Consider the following 17,802-nt stretch of genomic DNA (forward strand, 5'->3'; position numbering starts at 1 on the left):
AGCTCTGGTGTATGTGGCTGGTGCCCTACCTTCTGAGCATAATAGTACAGGCACCAAGCCACTATCTCGTAAGTATTATAGGAAAACTCAATGTACAAACAGCAAGGTTGTCATTAAAGAAGATTTAAGTCTCAGTTTTACTTTAACTGAAAAAATTTGTCCTTGGAGAAAAAAATATCAAAGGTTTCAGGATTGCCTTCAGAAATTTAACTTGTGCAAATTTTTCAGTGACTTGCCAGTTGATTTTTTTCTTATGCAAAATAGTACAGTGTCTTCCACAAATTAAGCAATGAGTAATAGCTAGTGGAATAAAGAAATAACTTTTACTGTTTCCTCAGTTTACTCCTTAGTTTAAGGGGGAAAAATAGTATTTTTACTACTACAATACAGTAAAACCTCCACAGCTGACCACTTCTCTACAATGAACACTTCCTTAAGTTGACCTACTTTTCAATAGACCAGACATGCACCACATGTATGTATGAGTACAATAGGCCTAGTTCCTTATGTTGACCACTCCATGTATTAACCAATTCATTATAGTCCTCTGGGTGGTCAACTTGCAGAGGTTCTACTGTAATTTCACTTTTTGTTACTTTTTTACTAACAGAATAAAACAGCATAACCTATTTCAAGAAAAGAGTCAAGTGACCCTTTAACAACTGAACACTGGGCGGAAAAAAGCAGCCAAATATATTGAATCTGAACCCAGATTACTAGTACATCTATTTCTTAACTCTGAGACTTTGGGGAAATAAAAGTTCAATATTTGAAGACTGGCCAGGCATGGCATTCCAGAAGGCTCAAGCAGGTGGATTCCTTGAGCTCCGAAGTTTGAGACCAGCCTGAGCAAGAGTGAGACCTCATCTTTACTAAAAAGTGCAAAACTAGCCAGGCATCATGGTGGGTGCCTGTAGTCCCAGGTACTAGGGAGGCTGAGGCAAGAGAATCATCTGAGCCCAAGAGATTGAGGTTGCTATGAGCTATGATGACTCCATGGTACTCTACCCAGCGTGACAGAGAGAGACTGTCTCAAGAAGAAGAGAAAGAAAAAATAAGAATAAATAAAGACAACAAATGGATATTTTCCTAAACAAAAATTGACAAAGTCTGAAAAACAGTTTTCAAATAAACTAAAATCAAAGTTAGATTAAATCATAAGAAAAAAACCCATGATATATAAGCAACATGACATATAGTTCACTGACAGAAATCAGAACTATGGCAGTATGTACAGACCAGAGAAGGTATACCTGGGAAGTAACATCCTCATGTTGGACTTTAAGAAACAAGCAGAATTGAAGAAATGACTCAAAACTACTTGGTTATGGCTCAGCGACTACAGTTCAGTGAGTAGGGCACGAGCCACATACACCAGAGCTGGTGGGTTCAAATCTGGCTCAGGCCTGACAAACAACAATGACAATGACAATCAAAAAAATAGCCGGGCATTGTGGTGGGCACCTGTAGTCCCAGCTACTTGGGGGGCTGAGGCAAAAAAAATCAGTTAAGCCCAAGACCTTGAGGTTGCTGTGAGCTATGATGCCACAGCACTCCACCCAGGGTGACAGCTTCAGACTGTCTCAAAAAAAAAAAAAAAAAAACCTACTTGGTTATAAAGTTTCCTTGTGCCACACACTGTGCTGAGTACTTTCACCACCGTCTCCTCAACTTATGGGCAAGTATTACCCATAATAGAAGTATAACCATCCCCTTACCTGAGCTTGATATGTCTCTTGGATTGCAGAGGAGCTCATATTTGAATTCCATGACATTTGGCTGGCTTTCTACTATGTAACACTCCAAAGTTACCTAACCAAAGTCACAAAAGCAGTAAAATGAACAGGTATCTTTGTGAGGAATGAATAGACCAATTTAGATGGAGGAGAAAGTTCCCTAGAACAACAATATAAAGACCAAAATAGTAAAGAACAGAAGAGAGAAAGCACTGGCTTTATGCTTAAATTTAGATTTTTTTTTCTATGCACCAATATCTCTCAAAATCCATTCTATGGATATAATATTGAGTTTCTTGCATTCACTGTCAGAAATTTAAAACTGCATTTTAATTTTGATGCTTTTCCTAAATAAAATATAAAAATATTCTATTCTGTTTTTCAAACTGTTGGTTATGACCTACTAGTGGATTATAAAATCAAAAGCTACATTAAAAATAAGTAAAAACAGAATGCATCAGACATAGTAAGAGTAAATATTGTTTTGTGATAATTTTACTTCAGTGTGACAATTAAATGGCAAAGTAAAAAGTTACATCTTATCTCCTTCAACTCAAATGCTTGGGACCATTTCAGATTTGGGATGCTCAATCCATATAACCTGAAGCTGAAATGTGTAACTCTTAGATCTGCAGACTTACTCTTTGGGGTTTCTGCACACTGAAGTTTGAGAAACACTGTTACAAGTACTGGACTGCCAGTGAGGTAGAAAGACAAGAGGGGCTTGGCGCCTACAGCTCAACCGGCTAGGGCGCCAGCCATGTACACCTAAGGTGGCGGGTTCAAGTCCCCAGCCCGGACCCGCCAAGGAATGATGACGGCTGCAACCAAGAAATGGCCGGGCGTTGTGGCGGGCGCCTGTGGTCCCAGCTACTTGGGAGGCGGAGGCAGGAGACTCGCCTGAGCCCAGGAGTTGGAGGTTGCTGTGAGCGGTAAATGCCATAGCACTCTGCCCAGGGGGACAGCTTGAGGCTCTGTCTCAAGAAAAAAAGAAAAAGAAAAAAAAAAAAAAAAAGAAAGACAAGAGGAGGACTTTGGAAATTTTACAAACTGAAGGGAAAGATAAAAGTTCATCAGAATAAGAACTAAAATGCCATTATTAGACTGCCCAAGGTATTAACAGAAACAACACAATATACCAAATTCAAACCACGCTTAATATTAAAGAACTATGGTCAACAAATTGGTTATTCCACAAGTCTTCCAAAGTCATAGCGATGAGGGGTGAGGTACCTTTCTTCTGGGATTGAAATTAAAAAGCAGGAATAGGAATTCCTTTTGCCAACTAGAAAGAAAAGGGCCAGTCAGAGGTGGTTTGATTACAGAAGACAAATAAGAAAGAAAGCAAAGGCACTGCAACAGAAAGAAAAATTTAAACTGCAGGGAATAAAGGGTTAGAAATGGTCCCTAAAGAATCACATCTCCCTGCACCCACACCACTGCATTGTCCACTCCCCACAAAGAGACTCGATTTGACCCTTTAATTTGCAGTAGCCAGTGGGAAATTAGCAAACACAGCACAAGGAGATGCTTACAAAGTAAAGCATTTGTGTAATAGAATTTACTCTCATGTTGCCATATAAAGAAATCCAAGATACTTTCCTCAAGAATAAAGGTAAGAGTGAAGGTATGAGCCAGCCCAAACAAAGCCCCTACATCAACCTTCCTGACAACCACCAGACGCATGAATGAGATCAGCTATGGGAGACCATTCCGCCCCAGACAACCTGACAGCTAACTACAGAACCACCCAGCAGACCCACAGACTTGTGAGCAATAATGAAATGGCTGTTTAAAGTTACTATGTTTTTGGATAGTTTGTCACATGGCAATAACTGATACAGAATGTTTAAAAAAAAAAAAAACTGAGGCTTATAAAATGCTAAACTTAATTTTTATTTTAATGCATCAAACTTGGAAGGGCTGAGAATGAGACAATGTAACTGTAAATAATCTATATTTACAACATGAACAAAAACACCTTGCTTTGGCATCATAAATGCTTAGGCTGGTTGTAATCTACCTTTTCTATTCCATTTTCGTCCCACCCTGACATTTTCTGAAGTGCCTGCTGCACTGCTGTTTCGTTTCTCTGAGCACTTATTCCCTTCCTCCCAACTTCTAAGTTATCCAAACCCCTCCAACTCCTTCCTTCCCAACCCAATATATAGTGTTTTCCTTTCTTGTTTAATTTTTGCTAAAGTAATTTCAAAATGCTCTACTTATCTTAACCTATACTCCACTTATATTTATCACTGAATACTTTATTAACACCATCATTTAGCTACTAATACATATGCACTAGATTGTGTATACTCTTTGAAGGTACAGGTCCACTTCCTAATTCTCCACAGCTCCTTTAGTGCTCCAATATAACAGGAATATAAATATCTGATTAAAATAAATTAAGAAAAAGATCTCATGTAATTGAATTTCAACAAGTCTTCCTGGCTAAGTATATTACTGTATTTAGAGACCATTAATTTTTTAAACATAAATTGAAGGGGGAAAAGTAACACTTTTCTTCTGAGGTGCACTGTGCAACTCTGAATGTCAAAAGAGAAACAACGAATTAAGAGATTCTCCTGAAAAACAATATATAGTTAAAAGTTACATGGTATACATAACAAACATATCAATGAAGTTTCCATTTTATAAATATAAGGGGGGGTGGGCACGGTGGCTTGTACCTGTAATCCATTCTGGGAGGCCAAGGTAGGTAGACTGCCTGAGCTCATAGGTTCAAGACCAGCCTGAGTCACAGTGAAACCTCATCTGTAAAAATAGCCAGGCAAGTGGCAGGCACCTGTAGTCCCAGCTACTTGGGAGGCTGAGGCAAGAGAATCGTTTAAGCCCAGGAGTTTGAGGTTGCTGTGAGCTATGATCCCACAGCACTCTACCCAGAATGACAATGTGAGACTCTGTCTCAAAAGGAATAAATAAATATACCTGAGTAGGCATGGTGGCTTGCACCTGTAATCCTAGCACTTTGGGAGGCTGAGGCAGGAGAATCTCCTGAGACCAGGCGTTCAAGACCAGCATGGGCAACAGTTCATGCCACTGACTTCAATCTGGCAGACAGGGTAAGATCCTGTCTCCTCTCCCCTCAAAAGGATACACATTGACTGCTTATTTTGTATTAACTGGATTTGTTTGCAGGAGTTGAGAAAGATAATCTCTCATCTGACAGAATCTCAAGGTAAGTACGCAGCAGTCTCATAGTTTCAAAATTCCTGTTCTGCAGGTTATAAAATGTTATAAAGGTCAGCTGCAGAATACATCTTCTCTTCCCTCACTATAACCTGGGGCCAAAAAGTCACAAGGAGGCAAGCACAGCTTTATTCAGTTTTTTTTTAATTTTTGCTAAAATTGGTGTAAGGATATTCCAGAAAGTAAAATTTAATATCTCCATCATGTAATCATACTAATTATGAACATTAAAAAAGTTATTTCCCATGAGCATTATCTAAACATTTATAAGTTTAAATGACGTATTGCTCCCTCAATACCTAAAGTAATTATCACTAATTAACAAGCAAGCCATTTCTTTTTCTGATTTGAAGTGTCCTACAAAATAACTTTAGACAGCCTGTAATAGTAAGAAAAAAAAAGTCTTAATTTTTAAGGAAAATACTTAAGTAGTATTTAAGGTTTTGCTGATATAATTAAAACTTAAAAATATAAGCAGATAAACAAAAGAATTAACTTGTATCAAACCAGTAAATCAAAAAATATACAAAGAAATGTTTTAGATGTATTAATTCAAATACTCACCTCTCTTAAGAATTTTACTTTGATTTTTATTTCTTATACTAATAAAGCACTAAGAATTGTTAATAAAAGTATAACCCTGATACCCCAGCCTGAAGTGCTTTACCTACTTGGAACTCCTTAAAGTACTGTACATAAAATTAACTTATCTACTAATAATTAACTAATCAGACAGTTACATACCAGAATTATTATACACCTGTAAAGCAGAAAGCCATAAATTCAAACAAGAAGTTATGAAATGCTCTTGAAGATAGTTCTTTAGGTGCAAAAAAACAAAATATAATATAGTTATCTTTAATTTTTAGAAAAGAAAGCAAAGTAGTTCTAGAGACTATTTGGGGATTGTCTTTGTGTAAGATGACTGGAGAGCTGGGTAAGGAGGAGATCAAGTTTTGTTTTATCCCCTTTCTCAGCGTCTGAATTTTTGAAAAGTATTTTCAACATACTGTACTTTCAATTAAAAAAAAGAAAAAGCAAGCAAAACTAATTTGTCAATGATACTGTCTTTTGTCATCTCTTCAATTGTCATCTTGAAGTGACATTTAAATCTTAGCTTATTAGGACTGTAAATCCTACTAAGTTATATACAGATCCTGTATCTTTTGTCTTCTTTAACATTGGTACCAAGGGCCTTACATCTCACAGCTTTCTTAAAAGTATAGAATTTCAGTTACAGCAAAAGGTCACATCTTTGCTTTAATCAGAATAATTATGTATGCTGAATTTGCTACCCTTGTTAACCTAGTAAAAGCAAATTGTTTTAATAATTGTTTAAGTAAATTGCTTGTAATTTCTGCTAGGAAATGGAAAGTTTGTTGACCTCTCGTGATAAGCATGAATTGTATTTAAATACAGCCAAAGATAATTTACCTGGACTTGTTCTACATTAACTGTACTTCTGGCATTTAGCAATCTCAATATGAAGAGTATGACTTCAAAAAAATCTTCTAAATACCGTATATTACTTATCTTTCTGTTCACTATTTCATAAAAGAGCACTTGGATACTGAGGAAAAGGGATAAATTTCCATTTGGTAGGACTGTCCTGATGAATGCAAAAAATCTAGCAGTCAAGGTCATGCACTCTAAATGCCTGCACCAGAAACAATCAAAACACTGACTACACATACAGTAGAACCTCAGTAAGGTCTACTTAAGGGGACTTAAATAATGTCCCATCCAAGGGACTGTAACAAACTGGTCAACATACAGAGGTGGTTAAGGAACTAGGTCTACAGTACTGATAAGGACATGTGATGCATTTCCAGTCTGGAAATGAGGTCAACTTATAGAGGTGGTCAACGTAGGAGATCATCAACTATTGAGGTTCTACTGTATTTCCAAATGTCCTTAAAGAGAAAACTGGAGGGAGAATAGCATAAAGCCCCGCTTATATACTTATATAGTATATATATATGTGTGTACATACATATACATAGTTTATATAGTTCTTTAGTTTATATATAGTATATCTATGTGTGTGTGCATATATATATATATAAAGGGAGAGAAAGTGTTTTTGTGGAAGAAAACACACACTCTCTTATCTACAACTGCAATTCAACCCTCTAAAACTAGTTGTTAGCCACCAAAATCAGTTGCAAACAACCAGTCATCCAGCCCGTATATAGTGCTACCACTGAACACCAACTCTAACAAATCATTCTTCAACTATAACAGTTTAATTTTTCCAATGAATGACTACTTTAAACTCCGTTTAGAACAAGTCCTTTGTTGAAAATGCTTCTGTTGAAACTCCCAAATAAGCAACTTTTTATTATACAGTACTTATCTTAGTCATGAAAGACATAAATCACAGTTTGCTACAATGATTTGTCTAATTTCCTCCCCAGACTGTAAATTCCTTGAAGCCAGGGACACAGTCACGGTTGCCTAGGCCATGTATGTAGAAGTGGTGAGAAGTGGTGAATGACTGACTTCTAACCCAGCCTAATACAATAACTAGCGTAAGAGGTTCCAACTATACCCAATTTTTTATATATAGTAAATTTAGCAATGATCCTGAAACAAATAAATATAAGAAATTACTGGTGGTTATCCTATATTCTATACTAAGCCAATTTTAAGAAAATTAATGAGTTGACTATATTATCCATATGAACACTATCTTTTTAAAAATATATACAAAAATTTAAGAATTGGGCATGGTGATGCATACCTGTAGTCCTAGCTCTCACAGAAGACTGAGGCAGGATCACTTGAGCCCCTGAGATTGAGGCTGTAGATCACTATGATGCCACCTGTTAACAGCCACTGTACCCTAGAACTGAGCAACACGGCAAGACCCCATCACAAAAAGATAAAATTTAAGATTTATGACAGGCACGCTAATATGCTCATCTTCTACCCTTCCCTCCTCCCACTTAAGCCTTAAGAAAGTTCTTGTTTAAATGTGTAAAAGTGAGGTTTCCAGAAGTGGCCCAATAGAGCAAAACAACATCATTAACGATAAAAACATACTTAGTGCCTTTCATTTCTATTTTACTTCTCAGAACTCAAAAAATCTCTTACTTTACACTACATTCCAATAGAAAAATCTATCAACGTGGGCTCGTAGACAACTTCTATTTTTGTAGGCTTCACTACATCTTCCAGAAACTCATCTTTTGCTGAAGTAAAAATTCAGAGTATAAATTAATTCCTTTTATTAAAGTAATACAACACAAGATGACTACACAAACACTGAACATTAACACTAACAGAATATTAACTCTAATAAACATTTATTTGTCTTTGCCTTTTTCGTTGTTTTGAGACAGGGGCTCACTGTCACCCTGGGTAGAGAGCCGTGGAGTGCTGGCTCACAGCAACCTCAAAACGGCTGGGTTCAAGACATCCTCCTACTTCAACCTTCCAAGTGGCTGGGGACTATGGGCACACCACCACACTGCCTGGCTAGTTTTTCTATTTTGTAGTAGAGACTGGGGGTCTCACTCATGGCTCAGGCTGGTCTCCAATGCCTGAGCTCAAGGGATTTACCTGCCTCAGCCAGCCAGAAAGCTAAGATTACAGGTATGCGCCACCACACTGGGGTCATCTTTGCCTCTTGAAGCATGTGACTATCCCAGAGTTAGGGGAAAAGTTGAAATAGAAAAAGTTATATGACAATGTTCAGGTTGGAAACCAAGACAATTTCTAGCCCCTCATATTAGTAACAATATATTTAGATTGTTTCAATAAATTCTCTAATTGTTAACCTCCCAACTTCCTAACAGAGTAACAATGGCTAAGGTACAATTTTAAATAAACAATTGTTTCAAGTTACCTTCCATTTCACTGATAACACTAACATAAATCAGTTACATTTAAAAAAAAAAAAATCCAAGGCAGTGCCTGTGGCTCAAAGGAGTAGGGTGCCGGCTCCATATACCAAAGGTGGCGGGTTCAAACCCAGCCCCGGCCAAAAACAAAAAACAAAAAAACCCAGAAAATGTGTTAGAAGGAATCGAACACCAGATACAGCTGTACCTATTCAAATAGTGGAAATCATTTTTAAGTGCATTTAAATTACTGTAGAATCACAGTGCATTAAATATTTTATAATTTTTTAAATCTACAAACCCAGCATTTGTTTCATTACTTTTTGTTGTTGTTTGTTTTTTGAGACAGTCTCACTTTGTTGCCTTCGGTAGAGTGCCATGGAGTCACAGCTCACAGCAACCTCAAACTCTTGGGCTCAAGTGGTTCTCTTGCCTCAGTCTCCAGAGTGGCCGGGACTACAGGCACCTGCCACAATACCCGGCTATTTTTAGATACGAGGTGCTCTCTGGCTAAGGATTGTCTTGAATCTGTGAGCTCAGGCAATCCACCTGTCTCGGCCTCCCATAGTGCTGGGATTACAGGTGCCAGCCACCACACCCTGCCCAGTTTCATTACTGTTTGATATTTTTGTCAGTAGCTCAAGTCAATGAAGACAATTTACTTGTGCTAAGACACTTTACGATTTTAAAGAGCTGTTTGAGCTACTTAAAAAAAATATAATAACTTTAAGTGATAACTTTGCAATATCACACATCCTTGAAAAGTCCAGCTTGCACGAGATTCCACTTTCCTAGAATTATTAATCCTGCTTAAAAATAATGCTGGCAAAATGTATTTACAATAATTAGCCTTAAAACCATCAGTGGACACTAGTGGGGAGAAATATCTTTCAGCAAAGCTAGACTTTTATACTTTTCACTGATTAAAAAAGCTGACTTAAGATGAAAGACTTCCTATGATGGATATCTTACTGAAGCAATATTTTTATATGTAAAAAAATTATATTTAAAAACCAATTAAGAATGGGCTGATACAGTATAGAAAAACTGACAAATCTCAACAATTCTTAATACTAGGACTCAAAGAAACTGCAGAGTCTCTAATTGTGCCCAGGTGTTTGCCAGACCTGGTAAATAGTGATAAGCTTTTCACTTTGTACATCCCCCTAAAACAAGGCTGACCTCACAGTTTTTGTTTTTAAGATAATAACCATCAAATAATCTGTGACAATGAAGTGTATACAGCAATGGAGAATCTTTTGTATGTGATCAAATATTCTTCATAAAAGAACGATTACAGAATAGACAGGCTAAAAATGAAGTGAAAATGTCACCTACTATGAAATGCTAAAATGGCCCACCATTCATTGTTTGACCATATGATCAACATTTTTCTAGGACAAATTCTCTAAATCGATACAGTCCCATTAACTAAAATTCTGCTTTTTTTCTTAAGAAAGCAACCTAACCAAAATCTTCACTATAGCAAGCATCACCATCTTAAAATTTCGAAAGTAACCACAGGGCTTGTAATTAAATCCAAATGTAGACCCAAACTCTCGGACTCCTACCCTTAGCAAACGGTGTTATTAACATTCCAAATTCCGGTCAGAACAGTTACTGGTAAATAGCATCCTTGGGCAAGAAAAGGCAAGCGAGCTCTGAAACTGACCCGAGGACAGGTCCACAGGAACCGCTCCCACTTCTTCAAGAAGCCAAATAGGGAAGATTCCCAAGAAATGGACAGGGCGGAGGTAGAGGAAATTGTACAACTCGAAGGTTGAAAGCAAATGAGAAACGGACCCCGGAAAAGCCTCCCAAAGGGACATTCAGCCAGGAACAGACATTCCCCCCGGGACAGCCCCTCTCCAGCAAGACAAGTCTGGGCAACCTGTCCTCAGATCGCGGCGCGCCCGGAGAGCAGCGACGGGAGGGTGACACCGCCGCCGCCCCCTCCCGCAGTCTCGCCCGGCTCCCAGGGGTCGGCGGAGACCGCCGCTCCGAGGCCAACAAAGACCTCTTCATTCTGAGGCGAAACCCCAATAACAAAGGCCCGGAGACAGCGAGGGCCGGCGGGCTTGCGGCGGCGGCGAGGCTCCCCAGCTGCACAATGGGAGCGGCGGGACCGGCCCTGCTCCCTCGCCTCCCGGGCCCGTCCGCCCTGCCCCGCCCGCCGGAGACAAGCCGCACAAAGGCGCCTCCTCGCGCCACCGCCGCCCAGGCCTGGCCGGCCCCGCCGGCGCCGCTCGCCTGGTCCCGCGAGCCGGGAAGGGGGAGGGGGCGGCACTCACCTGGCACAGCTGCCGACAGTACTCGGCGGCCGCCTCCACGGCCGGCCCTGAGCTCTCCCGCAGCTGCCGCTCCAGCTCCTGAAGCCGCTCGCCCAGGCGCTGCAGCTCTGTCGCGCAGCCGCCGCCGCCGCGGCTCGGCCTCTCCGGATCGGCCTCCTCGTCCGCCATCTTCACACCCCGCTCCGTCGCGTACGCACCTGGGTCACGTGATAACACAATGCCACGTTCGGCGGGGTCACGTGCCAGGCGCTCGCACGCCGCGGAGCACGTACATAAGGCCCTTGGGGAGTGGGGGCGGGGCGGGAGCCGGAGGCGGAGGCTTGGGGACCCGGGCGCGCCCGCGGCCCACGGGGAGGCGCGGCCAGGAGACCGCTGTCACACGGGCGCCGCCACTGGAGGCGGCCCGGGAGGGGCTGCCGTCTGCAGCGCGGGTTGGACCCCGCTGGCCCGGCCCAGGGCTCCGACCGAGGGCAGCCGCTGCGCCCGGCGAGGGCGGTCCGGGACGACCCTGGTGGTCTGGGGCGCTGGCTGCCCTTGCCCTGGGCCTGTAAGCGGCCGGAGGAAGAGGGAGGAGGAACCCGCCCTTGAGAGCCCAAGTCAGAGCATCGAGTGTCGGACTTCTCACCAGGCGGGGCCCGAGGAGTCCAGTGCGGGAGGTGCGGCTCTGTCCCACTTGATTGTCTTCTTCAGTCCTGGGAACTCCTGTCCCCTGGAAACACATTCTCTAGGGGGTGGGGGCAACAAAAGAAAATAACAATCGGGTCAGAGCAGAATGAGGCTCAAAACTCTGTGTGGAGATCGGAGTGATTTCATGAGAAGCATAAATTTGAAAGAATTCTTAGTGTGAACAGACCGGTTGATTCTTAAAGCACTAAAGCATTTCTAGAATAACCGTGATTTAGGCTCTACTACGCAACTATATATAAAAGCTCACGAAAATAAAGTAGCTCAGAAAAAAAAAAACCAGCAATAAGGGAAGATAGGAAATTTATGCTGAAATGAAACGGGGTTGTCAAGAATGATTTTAAATATTAACAGCATTGTTTTTCCTACTGCAAATAGAGGTGGCACGCTGAACTACATTTTTCTTACAAGCTGGAAGGAATGACAAAAATCCAAGTGCTAAACCCTAAAGTTCTTAATGAAACTAACATTTTTATTACTGTTAGAACATTAGGACAAAAGAAACCTCTGTTAAACTAAATGAATGCTTAACAGAAATCGAGAAACAATGATATTGAGGCACCCGACCATTTAACTTATTCTGAGTGAAGTCTGTTTTCTAGAATAAGCAAAAAAAATTCCTATTGTGTGCAGTGCCCTTTTCAAGAGATTTCTAGTAATAATGGAAAATGTTCTAGACAGTACATTGTCAGAATGAATGTTTTGTAATGTGTCTGTGGTAGTGATGTGTTTAAAGTGGCATCATGTGAGGTGACCAGGCATAGCTTAACCCCTTTATGAAAAACAGTATCAGTATTACATATTAACAAAGCAGAATCTTCAAATGTTTACTTATGGAAACGACTGGGAAGTACATTCAAATGCTAAGGAGAAAGGATATAATAGTATCCCAGAAAGAGGAAAAGGTAATAATTAAGGCAACTACTGATTTTTAATATTTGCAGCTCATTTTCCCAAGTTAAGTATTTTAGATATCTAAGCTATTATAGGTTTCATCAGTTTATTTTATCTTAGGATTCCCGTGAAAAATATAAATGTTACAGATTCCCAAGAACAAATACCACAGATTAGCAAAGTTTATTTTCACGTCAAATATAATGGCTTATACTCCACCTCATCTATAGACTGGAAGAAAAAAAGAGGGGAAGGAAGGAGAACTATATCCAAAGAGAAATATATCTAAATATTAATTTTTAAAATTGCCTGAGAATGTAGGTCATTCTTACCTCTCTCACACACTAAAACTAAACAGAATTGATTATTAGCACATTGATTTTGAGCATGATTGCTGTCTGGTAAATGTCCATCAGCATGAACAGCCATGTCCTTCACTTTTATTTGGTGAACCCTAATTTCCATTCCTTCCCCTTTGCATATACATAGACATACGGTCTACAGGAATTGTAAGGAGTGGTGTGAATGGTGTAACTAATATTTATTTAATGTTTGCAGGCACTGCTTAGTTTGGGGGAAAAAATCAGAGGTGAATTGCAACTATCCCTGCTTTGAGAAAGCTTCCAGATTTGTAGAAAAGACCTGCAATGTCACACAATGTGACAAGTTCTATCATGCAAATGCATATACATTCAAAGCATCAATGGTGTCTAAGGTACTAACTAGAATGCCCAAAGAATCTCTACAGAAATGAAGTTTTTTATTTTTTAATTGAGAAGGTTGGAAATATTGTGCCTTGATAGGTCAACCTTGTCTTGGAGATCTCAGAAATCTCAATGTTATCCATAGAAAAGATGTATCACCAGGTACGCATGACTTCTGCCCAAGTTCATTTGTTCTTTAAATACTGAACTGTAAGCTCATAGACACCGTTACACACACACACACACACACACACACACACACACACACCCTTACTTACTGAGATGTTTTGGGGGAATTGGGAGATCTGTTCCATCGAACAAACGGGAATAAGCCCCTGAGCCAAGAGATTCCGGTCTCTGGGGAGCTCAGCGTGCGCTCCGCGAGCACCGGTGCTGGGTTTGCACACGGAGCGACTGCTGTCGGCACGGTGTAATGATATGAACCTTCAGTCCCGAGATGCTCGATTTCTGAGTAAATCTGAGAGACGGATTTTGACCCTCGCTACCCCAACCCCGCCTACAATGAAGCTGGGAGACCCTTGGGGAAGGGGCGAAGGGGCTTCCCTTCGGGCCGCGCGCGCCTGCTTCGTGGGTTCTGCTGGCTGCCCCGGCCGGCATACTACGGGGCTTGCTTTCTAGAATTCGTGAAACAGCAGATCTTAAGCACAGGGAGAGCGGTAGGCCGTGTCTGAGACAAGCGGGCGGCGCAGGGCTTGGGGGCCTGGCCAGTCCTTCACCGCCCGAGCCCGGAGCCGCCCGCAGTTCCGGCCGGCAGAGAGAAAGCTGGAGGCCGGGACAATAATTACTACGACCACGGCTCTCGCCCCGGGCCCTGGAGGCCGGCAGCAGCCACCCGGTTCCGCCCTGCCAACCCGTCCACCCGCCGCTCGGAGGGCCAGACCCCAGAGCTCGCGTCCTCAGTTGGCCCCGGCGCCGAGGATCCAGCCTCAGCGAGGCTGCGACACCCGGCTTTCATCCGGACGGCGCGCGGCCTCCGGGGCTTCCAGGCCGAGAAATTCTGTAGCCTCTCCAGGGCTCCGCGGAGCCCCGGGCCTCCGGAGACCGTCTGAAAGGGGAAGCTCGAGTCTGTCCCGCCGAGGCCGCGGCGTGGGCACCGCTGCCTGGGCGAGAACGCTCAGCTAGCGCGCTTCCGAGGGCCGTGCCCGGAGGGTCAGTCTCTGGGCACAGACGTAAGGGACAGAACCTGACCTGGATCTGGCCCAGCAGAGAAGCCACCCTCACCCCAGAGTTCTGTGCACCCAGACGCAGATAAAGCGCCTAGGGTAACGTGCTACCGGTTAAAAACACACCACATTTTCCGAAGGAAGACATTTTCCTCGAGAGAAGGTAAAAGGGTCAAATAAAATACTGAAAACATTAGGGCGGGTACTATGGAGCGTCCTGACAGCCCATGAGACAAGGGACTCAGGTTTCAGAGGATTCACTCTTACTGGAGAAAAGGTATTACGTGAATTTGTATAAGCAGGTAATTAGAAGAATTATTGTCTGGATATATTTTTCCTTCCGATATGAGGAAGAGCCAAAAGCAAAGGTGAGAGAGTAATAACATTCTGAAGAAAATGTTTTTAATAGAGCCTCAATTATCCTAACTTTTAATTTAACCAAGATGAAAATAATCATGAAATACAGCAAAATAAAAACCTTGGAAGCCATATGAGCTATCCACGGTCACTGTTGCAGAATGCTCGAGTCGGCTCCAGGCACTTCTCCAAACAAGCAAAGAGAAATACTGCGAATGCCTTCTTATCTTTCTAGGTTTTAATCATAGTGTCTTATTAAAATCCGAGAATATGACTTCTGTGCATTTTGATTTAAAAAAAATAGGACCGGGGAGATGTGATGTGCGTGAAAATGCACAGGTCTCTCCTCCCATGTTAGGAAATCAACTTCTTGGCAGTTTTGATTTCTGTGATTTGTTTTTTGTTTTTTAATTTTTGTTTGTTTGTTTGTTTTTTGGTTGTAGTGTAGTGGTGGGATCACAGCTCACAGTAACCTCCAACTCCTGGGCTCAAGGGATGGTCCCTCCTCACCCTCTTCAGTATCTTTGACTACAGGCACTAGCCCTGAAAGACTGATATGGGGGGGTTGTTTGTTTGTTTCGGGGGGAGGTGTATGGAGGGATGGGAATCTGGAGATGTTGCCTGGATTGGTCTCTTTGAACTCCTGGCCTCAAGCAATCTTTAAGTGATGCTCCCACCTTGGCCTCCCCACAGTGCTGCGATTACAGGCATGAGCCACTGAACCTGGACTGATTCCCATGATTCTTATATTCTTCAGTGTAACAATAATAATTTAATAGTATCAATTTGAGTGTAGTATTCTATTCATATATTGGGCCAGCATCATTCCTACCAAGTGCTTACCTGTTATCACATCTTTGTAAATACCTTGTCTCACTCACTATTCCTCTTCCCAAATCCTCTATAAGCAGCCCCCCCCCCCCCCCCCCCCGAAGCCTTCCGTGGTTGGCTCTGGTGGGGTAAAATCCAGGTATAACCTCTGTAAAGAACGATTTGGTTCAATGGTTCTGCTTTCTCTTAGGTTCCCCCCCACCCACCTTCCAAATAGTCACTCTTGAAGTTCATTGTATAGTCTCGATTTACTACTTACTATATTTTTATTTGGAACCTGTCATTTTACCTTGTCTATAGATGAGCCTCATTCATAAGCCTCTATTTCCTTTGAGGGTAAAGACTACCTTGAATGCAGCCTACCTTCTCTGATACCCTTTGGCAAGTTGCAGTGTAATAAATAGTTATCAAATACCCATTGAACTAAATTCAATTCTGTTTATATTTGGTAGTCATAAATTGATTTTGAGTTATCTTTACCATTATTTAAAATGTCCTAGACTCTACAAAGAGATAAGGTGCCATCTAAACCTTAGGACCTTATTTATAGTGATCATTAAAATACAGGGTGGCCATAAAGTTCATTTGCAATTTAAACAGGAACTTTATAGCCACCCTGTATTTCAGGAGGACCAGGTATGGTGGTGCATGCCTGTAATCCTAGCACTTCGGAAGGCCAAGCTGGGAAGATTGCTTGAGGTTAGAAGTTCAAAACTAGCTCTGAAGAAGATCTTGTCTCTATGAAAAATAGAAACATTAACTGGGTGTTGTGGCTGTAGTCCTAGCCACACTGGAGGCTGAGGTGGGAAGATCACATGAACCCAGGAACTCTGAGGTTGCAGTGAGCTATAAAGATGCCACTGTACTCTAGCCTGGGTGACAGAGTGAGGCCATGTCTCAGAAAAAAAAAAAATTTTAGGAAATCTGTTATATCAGTAAAATTATTTATAATCAAAAATTTCAGGGCTGGGCCTAGTGGCCTGTAATACCAGCACTCTGGGAGGCCCAGGCAGGTGGATTGCCTGAGCTCATGGGTTCCAGACCAGCCTGAGCTAGAGTGAGACCTATCTCTAAAAAATAGGTGGGCGTTGTGGTAGGCACCTATAGTCCCAGCTACTCGGGAGGCTGAGGCAAGAGGATTGCTTGAGTTCAAGAGTTTGAGGTTGCAGTGAGCTGTGACACCAGGACACTATACCGAGGGCAACAAAGTAAAACTCTGTCTGAAAAAAAAAAATTACAATACAAGTAGAATCAAAAGAAGACAAGGTATGTGAACAGTTGTTACACAGGAACAGGTGAACTGCAAATGAGTGGTCTCTATCTTTCTCTTTCACAAAGGTCAACTGTACGTTAGATCTAAATTTTTATTATGTTGGAGCAACTTACAGTTTCATCAGCCCTGGAAAAGATAGCTCATTTTCCAAAAATCCTTAATAAAAATAATAATTTATCAGGCCTAGCATGGTGGCTCACACTTGTAATCCTAGCACTATGGAAGGCTGAGATAGGTGGATTGCTTGAGCTCAGGAGTTCGAGATCAGCCTGAGCCAGAGTAAGACCCCATTTTTCCTAAAAACAGGATAACTGGTAGGGCATTCTGGCAGGTGCCTGTAGTCCCAGCTACTCAGGAGGCTGAGGCAAGAGGATCGCTTGAGGCCAAGAGTTTGAGGATGCTGTGAGCTGTGATGACTGCACGGCACTCTACCAGGGTGACAAAGTTAGAATGTGTCAAAAAAAAAAAAAAACCTGTAATCAAACTTTAAAAACAATTTTATAGTTTTAAAATAATTTCTAACTTTGAGAATTTCTTAAATTTTATGCCAAATTGAAAATCTTTTGTTCATTGTTACTATTAATTTTTGAAAGGTACAATCAATTAAAATCAGATTTTGTCTTAAACAGTTATTAATTCTGCATAACAATATAAAATTCCATGAATATACTGCACCCTAAATGAATTGTTCATTAACTTTGATGTTAAAATATACCTTCAGGGGGATAATATTCTCTTAAGTCAATAAAGGCATATCAAGACAGAGCTAACAACTCTTTTTTTTTTTTTTTTT

General features: G+C 41.5%; 1 protein-coding gene across 1 annotated transcript in view; it reads right to left on the reverse strand.

Moving 5' to 3' along the window:
* The window catches only part of ZNF292 (zinc finger protein 292), a 101,909-nt gene extending 90,622 nt beyond the window's left edge, over positions 1–11,287 (reverse strand). The window contains exon 1 of the mRNA XM_003803433.3: positions 11,083–11,287. Within this exon, the coding sequence (XP_003803481.1) occupies positions 11,083–11,250 (168 nt within the window). The 5' untranslated portion in view covers positions 11,251–11,287. The remainder of the gene's footprint in view (positions 1–11,082) is intronic.
* Between the last annotated feature and the right edge of the window lie 6,515 nt (positions 11,288–17,802).

This window comes from Otolemur garnettii, unplaced genomic scaffold (assembly GCF_000181295.1).
Source record: "Otolemur garnettii isolate 467f Iridium unplaced genomic scaffold, OtoGar3 scaffold00303, whole genome shotgun sequence".
Classification (NCBI taxonomy): Eukaryota; Metazoa; Chordata; class Mammalia; order Primates; family Galagidae; genus Otolemur; species Otolemur garnettii.